The 8,942-nt window shown below is 43.5% G+C and overlaps 2 protein-coding genes across 18 annotated transcripts in view; one reads left to right on the top strand and one right to left on the bottom strand.

The window, feature by feature from the left end:
* mlsl (malate synthase-like) overlaps positions 1 to 7,335 on the top strand; it is a 25,091-nt gene extending 17,756 nt beyond the window's left edge. For 15 of the 16 annotated variants that reach the window (XM_046031380.1, XM_046031381.1, XM_046031376.1 and 12 more), the window contains 2 exons: positions 4,832 to 4,956; positions 6,886 to 7,335. In XM_046031380.1, coding sequence (XP_045887336.1) covers positions 4,832 to 4,956; positions 6,886 to 7,063 — 303 coding nt within the window. In that variant the 3' untranslated portion in view covers positions 7,064 to 7,335. The remainder of the gene's footprint in view (positions 1 to 4,831; positions 4,957 to 6,885) is intronic. The other variant, XR_006822006.1, reaches the window with a different exon arrangement.
* Positions 1 to 8,942, bottom strand: part of setd7 (SET domain containing 7, histone lysine methyltransferase) — a 519,573-nt gene that overhangs the window by 67,458 nt on the left and 443,173 nt on the right. The window lies entirely within an intron of this gene.

The raw sequence follows: 8,942 nt of genomic DNA on the forward strand, positions 1-8,942 counted from the left end.
CTGAATGGAGGGCAGGTTGGCACCGATGATCTTTTCTGCAGTCCTGACTGTCCGTTGTAGTCTGCTCCTGTCCTTTTTGGTGGCAGATCCAAACCAGACAGTGATGAAAGTGCAGAGGACAGACTGGATGATGGCTGTGTAGAACTTGATCAGCTGCTCCTTTGGCAGGTTGAGCTTCCTGAGCTGGCGCAGGAAGTTCATCCTCTGCTGAGCCTTCATCTCCACAGTTTTGAGCGTGTTAAGCTCCAGGTTGTTGTGACCGCACCAGAGAGCCAGCTGATCAACCTCCCGTCTGTAGTCCGATGACCGTTGTGTCGTCAGCAAACTTCAGGAGTTTGACAGATGGGTCTCTTGAGGTGCAGTTGTTGGTGTAGAGGGAGAAGAGCAGGGGGGAGAGCACACACCCCTGGGCGGCAGTGCTGATAGTCCGGGTGCTGGAGGTGATGTTCCCCAGCCTCACACAAGTTTGTGAAGTTTCTGATCCACTGACAGGTGGAGGCCGGCACAGTGAGCTGGGTGAGTTTGGTGCTGAGTATGTTCGGGATGATGGTGTTGAACGCCACAAACAGGATCCTCGTATATGTCCCTGGGGTGTTGAGGTGTTGCAGGATGTAATGCAGTCCAGCAGGGGGTCCAGCAAGGGGCCTGTAATGTCCTTCAGGTGGGCCAACACCAGTCTTTCAAAGGACTTCGTGACTACAGATGTCAGGGCGACGGGCCTGTAGTGATTTAGTCCAGAGATGGAGGGTTTTTTTGGGACCGGGATGACTGTGGAGCGTTTGAAGCAGGAGGGAACTTCACACAGCTCCAGTGATCTGTTGAAGATCTGTGTGAAGATGGGGGCCAGCTGGTCTGCACAGATTTTCACATCGTCTTCACAAATCATGAGTGCAGGTGAGGGGTGGGGGCAGCGTGTCAGAGGGGGAAGGTGGTTGTTTGAAGATGGTGTTGGAGTGGGGGAGAGGTGTGACTCTGGGCTTTTCAAACCTACAGTAGAAACCATTCAGCTCGTCTGCCAGTCGTTGAGTACCAGCAGTGTTGGGGGATGGTCTCTTGTAGTTTGTGAGTGTCCGCAGGCCTCTCCACACTGACGCAGGGTTGTTGGCTGCAAAGCTGATATTTAGCTTTTCAGCGTAACACATCTTTGCAGCTTGGATCTCCTTTGTCAGCGTGTTCCTGGCCTGGTTGTACAGGACTCTGTCCCCCCTTCTGAAGGCCTCCTCCTTGGTCTGACGAAGCTGCCTGAGTTTCTCTGTTAACCAGGGTTTTTGGTTGTTGTATGTGCGGAAGGTTTTAGTCGGCACACACATGTCCTCACAAAAACTGATGTAAGATGTCACAGTGTCAGTTAGTTCGTCCAGGTCAGTGGCTGCAGCCTCAAAAACACTCCAGTCAGTGCAGTCAAAGCAGACCTGTAACTCCAGCTTTGACTCGTTGGTCCATCTTTTCACAGTCTTTACAACAGGTTTAGCAGATTTCAGTTTTTGCCTGTGTGTCGGGATAAGATGAACCAGACAGTGATCAGAGAGTCCCGAGTCTGCACGGGGAACAGAGCGATAGGCGTCCTTTAATGTTGTGCAGCAGTGGCCCAGTGTGTTAGTGTCCCTGGTGGGACACTAAATATGCTGTCTGTTCTTTGGGAGTTCCTGGCTGAGGTTTGCTATGTTGAAGTCTCCAAGAACAATGAGCAGGGAGTCTGGATGTTTTTTCTCCACGTTAGTTATCTGGTCGGCCAGGTTTAGTAACTCCTCACTAACACAGGCCTGAGGTGGCATGTAAACAGCGACCAGGACGAACGAGGAAAACTCACGCGGTGAATAAAACAGTTTACAGTTTATAAATAATGTCTCTAAGTGAGGGCTGCATGATTTCTTCAACACTGTGACATCTGTGCACCAACCTTCGTTTATGTAGAAACAAAGTCCGCCTCCCCGTGTTTTTCCCGTGAGCTCCCGAGTTAGTACTGTTGAGGAGAAGCAGTTCATCCATTTTGTTGGCTAGATGGCGGACATTCGCCAGGTGAATTGAAGGGAGCGCAGTGCGAAAACCCTGCTGACCAGTGTTTGCTCCGGGAAAGTTCCGCGTTGGTTAAGAAGCGGTGGAATAGTATGAGCAGTTGAAAGTCCAATATTTAAGAGCTCTTCTCTGGTAAATGTTACCAGAGAGGGACAGCAGAAAACAGAATTAATAAACAAAAACACAAAAACCTTTACAGAGTGTAATCCGGAGGCTGCCGTCTGCGGCGCCATCTTAGTGTCTCTGATTCTGAAACACCTTCCAAAAATATTAACTTTTGTCTCATCAGTCCACAGAGTATTTTCCCAAAAGTCTTGGGGATCATCAAGATGTTTTCTGGCAAAACTTAGACGAGCCTTTATGTTCTTTTTGCTCAGTAGTGGTTTTCGTCTTGGATCTCTGCCATGTAGGCCATTTTTGCCCAGTCTCTATCTTATGGTCTTAGCTAAATCAGACAACCTTAAAACCACACTCCCTTATTTTGTTACAGCTGTAACTTACTGTAAAGAAGCACGAAGAGAGCGTATACTTCCTGAATCCTATACTTTTAAATTTTATTACTAGAAAATGTAACTATGTTTTAATAGCAAAATAACAGTCTGTTCATGTACATGTTTTTATTTCACACTTGCTTTGGCAATGTCAAAGTCTGTTTCCTGGGCCAATAAACTCCACTGAATTGAATTGAATTGAATTGACGGATGTGCCCCTAGATCCAGATGTGCATCTGTATAGTACAGGTGGTGCAGTGGCATTGGTATATGGTGAAATAAAATATACAAAGAAATATTTATATATATATAAGAATTAATTTAATGTGAGTCAGACTCATGAGTATCGTACATTTGCCATGTGGCTCTAGCACCATCTGCAGTGGAGGAACCCTCAACTGGCCCAGTTGTCCTCTGGTCCTCTCACACACTGTTAAATTCCTTTCAATGAAACATTGTAATCTCCAATCCAAAAACACAGTCCATGTGAACCCAAGATGATCCCAGGGAGCAACCTCATTGCAAGGCCCACCTTTCTAAGCTCCTCCAGGGTCAACTTTTGATTCCATTATTTTCTTTCTTAATTTATCAAAACTGACTTTGCCTGCAAACAATGTTGTATTTAGAGATTATAATAAATATAATAAAAGCTTTATTGCCATGTTGTTTGCATCAGTCTATTAGATATATTATTTGCACCCCTATATTAGATAGGCAGTGGGGCTAAATGCTGATTAACAAAATCCTTTATGTCAAAACTGATCTGTATTTCAACTATGATAAGTAGAAAATAAGTCCAACACACTTGCTAATGCACTACTCGTACTACTAATTCCCTTTTCAGACAGCAGCATTTGACGCCTGTGTACTCAAAGTGCATCAAATCCATGTTGGACCCATTCATATGAGACTGCTGTCACCTTGCCTGTCACTGTTAGCAGTCTCCAGTCTGCACTGTAGTTCATACACTCCACTCATAAACCACAAAATAGCACAGAATTATAGTGAATAATTTTACTATTTTCACACTATTTCTCTTTTTTCAGCAAGTCACTTAAAGGTTCAGTGTGTAAGTTTTAGTGGCATCTAATGGTGACGGTTGCGAATTGCATCCAACGGTTCACTGTGCATTCAGATGGTCCCATTTCCCAAGTTGTGAAGTCGTTCTTCTGACTTCAATGTGTTCATGTGCTCTTACGTCAGAATGTGGAATCAACATGGACACTACTACAAAGATGTGTTGGATTAGCATTATCAGAGCAATTTAATTTCTAAATCCAACAACAAAAAGGCTGTGAAAACCTCTTTTAATATCTTTATATTACAGTATATAGACTCCCCCTGGCAAAGTTTTTATTCTTTGTGTCTTCTTATATATTTGTGTATTGTTCTGTATACTTCTTTATGTCCCATGTACACGTTTTACCTTTTTTTGCAATAAAGATTTTATTATTCTGACAACACATTAATGCACCATCAGTCACTCACCCCTCCCTTTGCAAGCGTGCAGGAGAAGATACGGTGGCCGACACGTTCTGCCCGCGGCGTATGTAGAAATGTCTCATTCAAAGGTATTAAAAACATAATGGTGTAATAATGGGGTATAATGGGGTATAAGCGTTTACAGCCATGGTAGAGGCACAGCACACCTTGAGCTAAATGTAACATGAGCAGACAATGCTAACATGCTGACGTTTACCAAATGGTGGTACTATCTGCACCAAAAACCTATCATTTGTTTTCTGGCCTATGGCTAAATGCCAAAAAACTGAGGCCAATTGTTATGTACCAAATGACATCTGGTGTTTTTGAAATATGTTGCTAACTACCAAAACACGACAGAAGGTTCTGGGTTCAAACCCACTGGGCAGCGGGGGCCTTTCTGTGTGGAGTTTGCAGGTTCTCCCTGTATCGGTGTGGGTTTACTTGACAGTAGCCTGGAAACATAAGCAAACAACCCACCAATGTCATCAGATCTTGATTGAAATGTTGCCAAAAGGTGTACGGAAATACGTGATTTCATGTTTTTCAAACTGAGCTCTTCAAATCGGTGAGCACAGACAAACCTAGACCGAGAAGAAATGTGACATAACCAAGCCAAACATTTGGTTGTTCATGTAGGACAGTATTGCTAAGAGTAAGTAGCAAATTTAAAGGGCTTTTAATTGAGTTTGTGTTGTCCATGTTTTCATTTGAAATACTGTTATTTAATGTACACATTATAGTATAGAATAGGGTATGTGTATTGTTAACCAGAATTGTAGCGCCTTAATGATCCTCAAAGATGAACAATTGACCAAATGCTGTGTGTTTGTGTGTGTTAGGTATGGCAGTGGATCCGTCATCAGACCCAGCTGGAGGACGATGGCAGGGTGGTGAGCAGGCGGCTGGTGACTGACCTCACCAACGAGGTTATGATGGAGCTCAGCTCTCTCTGTCACTCTGTTAGGTAAGGAGACACTCCTTTTGAGACGCGTCCGTTGAGCAATCAGGACATGTGTCCATGGTAGATCACTGGCTCCAGTGACATTAACAAGACCACCGGATTTTGTGTTTTTGATCTGATCATTATTTCCGATCATTATTTAGCAGCTGTTTATGAAAATCATTTGGTAACGTATAGCAACTTGTCAGCGCGGGTATTTTCCCCGATTAACAGGTTCAAATCTGTTAAAAAAGCAGGGCCAGTAGGACTCCCTTTACCCTGTCAGTTCATAAAACATTTGTGACAGTGATACCACAGTATAGGCTAGTGGTGTAGTACTCGACCGCATTTGTACTCGGTCTTGTCTCGGTCTCTGACATTGGGGATTTTATTTCAAGACCAGTCAAGAACGTAACTTAATATAATATCAATAAATTACTTTTGTATTGTCTAAATTTTTTTTTACATCCTAACTTTGATGGGATGTAAAACGTTATTGCTTCAAATGCAACCAATAACCCTAAATAAAAATGTGTTGTTCCCGTTAACGGCTGTCCCCCCTCCCCGTGATGGTAAACATGTGTTCAATAAAGATGGTTAAATTGATTTCAGCTCTTAGTGTTTCTATGTGGGCGGATCTTTCAGATCAGTTTGAGAAGTACCTATGATCTCGTTCCACATTTTATTGTGTGTCATGTGGGGAACTGGTCTTGGTCTTGGTCTTGACTCTGTCTCACCCTCCCTCGGTCTTCGTCTCGACTTGGTCTCAGCCCCTAAAAGTCTTGGTCTTGTCTCAGCCTGTACATGTCCTGTTTCTAAGTTCTGCAACACAATCTGATGGACTGACGAGACCGAGATTAATCTCTAGCAAAGTGACGGAAAGGCCAAAGTGTGGAGAAAGAAAGGAACTGCTTATGATCCGAAGCACACAAGCTCATCTGTGAAGCATGGTGGAGGTGATGTCATGGCTCGGGCGTGCATGGCTGCTTCTGGAACAGGCTCAGTAATATTTATTGATGACGGAACTGATGATGGTCGCAGCAGAATGAATTCAGAAGTGGACAGAAACATTTTGTCTGCCAGTTTATGGAGAAATGCATTGAAACTAAGGGGGAGGAAGTTTATCATGCAGCAGGACAATGAGCCAAAGCACACTGCCAACAAAACAAAGGACTTCATCAGGGGGAAAAGTGGAAGTTTTAAACTGGCCAAGTCAATCACCTGACCTTAACCCAACAGAGCTGCATTTCACCTCCTTAAGAGGAGACTGAAGGGAGAAACACCCTGAAACAAACAAGAACTGAAAGAAGCTGCAGTAAAAGCCTGGAATAGCATCACAAATGAAGAATGCAACAGTTTGGTGATGTCGATGGGTCGCAGGCTTGAGGCAGTTATTGCAAGCAAGGGTTATACCACCAAATACCAAACGTTATTTACTTTAACATTTTTTGTTTCATTACGTTTGCTCACCTAAGAATGCTGTGGTCTAATACAAACAGTGATATGTCCTGAGTTGTTTAAAACATCTAGATGTATATACCAGGAAATGAGAGCTGAAATTCTGAACTCTTGTCTCATCTTTTGATCTTAAACTCAAATGTCTTCAGTGAACAACAACAACAAAGGAATTTGCCTCACCGTTCCAATACTTTTGGAGGGGACTGTAGATGTTCATTCACAATAACTTTAGGAGCAATAAACAACACTCCCAAACTGTTAGTGATGACAAAAAAACAAGGAAAAAGAGATACTAAGTAAAACATTCTGAGATGATGAGAAAGCCAACATTTTGACATACCTCATAGTTCTGATTACCATGAATCATTTTTGTTTCCCTGTTGGCAGCGGGCTTCTCTAATTCTCTCTAGTTGTTTTTATCACTGGAACACAAGTGGAAACTGATGATTCTGTCAAAGTGCACTGTGGTTCAGGTCTTGTGTCTCTCTTCTTCAGGGATAAACAGACGTTGCACACAGCAGAAGCCATGTTCCTGGAGGTGGTCCTAAAGAGAGATTTCCCAGAGTTCATCACCACCTACTTGAATCAGGACCACACATTTCTCAGCTCCCAGACCTCTGGACTGGAGGCCCTTGAGGTTCTGGACACACACATGCCCCAATCCAAACTGTAAAGGTCTGATGTGGATTACTTCCTGTTCTCTGCTCACCACAGGTTGGCCTTTTAGAAATTGCAATAAACATTTTTCATTCTTTTTTTTATATAGATTTAATCAGTTAGTTAAAGAAAATACGATTAATCGCTAATGAAAATAGTTAGCATCAGTAAGAAATGTTACTGTAGGTCACAACCAGTTTAAAATAAATTGCAGGTATTTTCTACCTCCACTTTCCGTTAAATGTATTCATCCATTTTAATAAATCAGCTTGCCTTGCTTTATGTTTAGAATGAAACGCATGCCATCCTGCTGTTTGGGCATCTGAAAGGCTGTGACTTGTAACAACATCTGTTGATTTGCTGGCAAACTGACTGAAATGATTGTAGACACGCTGTGCCAGAGGTTATCATGTTTAGAGTGAAAATACATGATCAATCAGTCATTGGATAAAAACCCAAACGAGTGTAGAAAGGCGACCAATGATAAACTAACCATTAGTAAATGCACTGAATCTATCTGAACTGACGAAGCTGTGATTATAGCGTCAGACAAAATGTATGAACATTTGAAAATCTTGGCCAAATACATTAGAAATGCATTAATAGTGAAACCAGGGGACATGTAGAAGGGACCTTAAAGTTAGCTTAAAGAGGGAAATTCAAGTACCAGTCAGCAGCTGAGAGGCTTTCAGGAATCAGGAGTGAAAGATTTTACGACTCCTTAGAACGATTAGACCTATACTGAAGAGAGATCCTCATTCTGACCGAACGCTAACTTACTTTACTACTTACTTTACTCTGAGGCACGCTCGGACGCATTTGGTCCCACGGAGAATGTAGGTTATCTGATGTGTTTGTGGAGCAGTGCCGTTTTCAGGCGTCACTTGTCCCACGTGGTGGACTTCAGCTCCAATCTGCTGTCTCGGCTCCTGCCGCTCTCAGCGGGCCCCGTGGTGCTGAGGTTGGTGGAATTCTATTTGCAGAGTTGTGAAATTTTTGTCAGAGTATTTCAAACTGCTGTGCAGTGTTTTGGCATGATACGCCGCCTTCAAACCCGTGGATCTATTACTCAAACTGGACTTCATGTCTCACTGGTACCTGGAGGTTTTGTATTTAAAAACTTTTCCAGTGTTGCCTAGACATGTGAACGACATCATCTCAGTGTGAAGGGGCCAGTGGGAGAAGCTCTAACACACATGTGCAGTGGGCCACACAAGGTGAAAACAAACAAGGACGCAGTAAAACCTTTTTGGCTTATATGCCTTGCAAGTAGATAACTGTGGTAACTGTGAAGGAATTTTCCTTCTCTAAGGGTAATAAAGTAAGCCAAAGGTGACTCTCTAAAACAGTCGGTCAGGCTCTGTCTGTCTGTCTGTCTGTCTGTCTGTTTGGTTGGCTGACGGACACAGCTGGCTTGATAAGGCTGAACTCTATCTGGTCTATCCCCAGGTCAAGATTGTCTTTATTTTGTTTCATTACAGACTGATGAACTGGCTCTCTTTAGAAAGCGTTGCGCGACTTAGGTTAACATAAGTAAGCACAGTGTCTTGGTTTGAACCAATGTCCAATAGGAGGCGGGGATAATATTGTGTTCTCACTTTGTTACCATTCTTCCCGGCCGGGCTTCAATAAACAATGCTGTGTGAGACATCCTGGGATTCCTAAAACCTTTTTTAATAGGAGTTGACTAGCTCCCAACAAGTTCCATCACAGTCACCATCCATCCATCGTCAACCGCTTATCCTGCGTACAGGGACGCGGGGTACAGGGTGCTGTGAGGCACACAGCGCTATCCACTGCACCACCGCGCCTCCCTCACAGTAACCAGTTCCTGAAATCCATCCATGATGTGAACAGTTCAGCGAGGTCCTCAGTGATGTGCACACAAGGGACCT

Source organism: Micropterus dolomieu, linkage group LG19, assembly GCF_021292245.1.
Source record: "Micropterus dolomieu isolate WLL.071019.BEF.003 ecotype Adirondacks linkage group LG19, ASM2129224v1, whole genome shotgun sequence".
Classification (NCBI taxonomy): Eukaryota; Metazoa; Chordata; class Actinopteri; order Centrarchiformes; family Centrarchidae; genus Micropterus; species Micropterus dolomieu.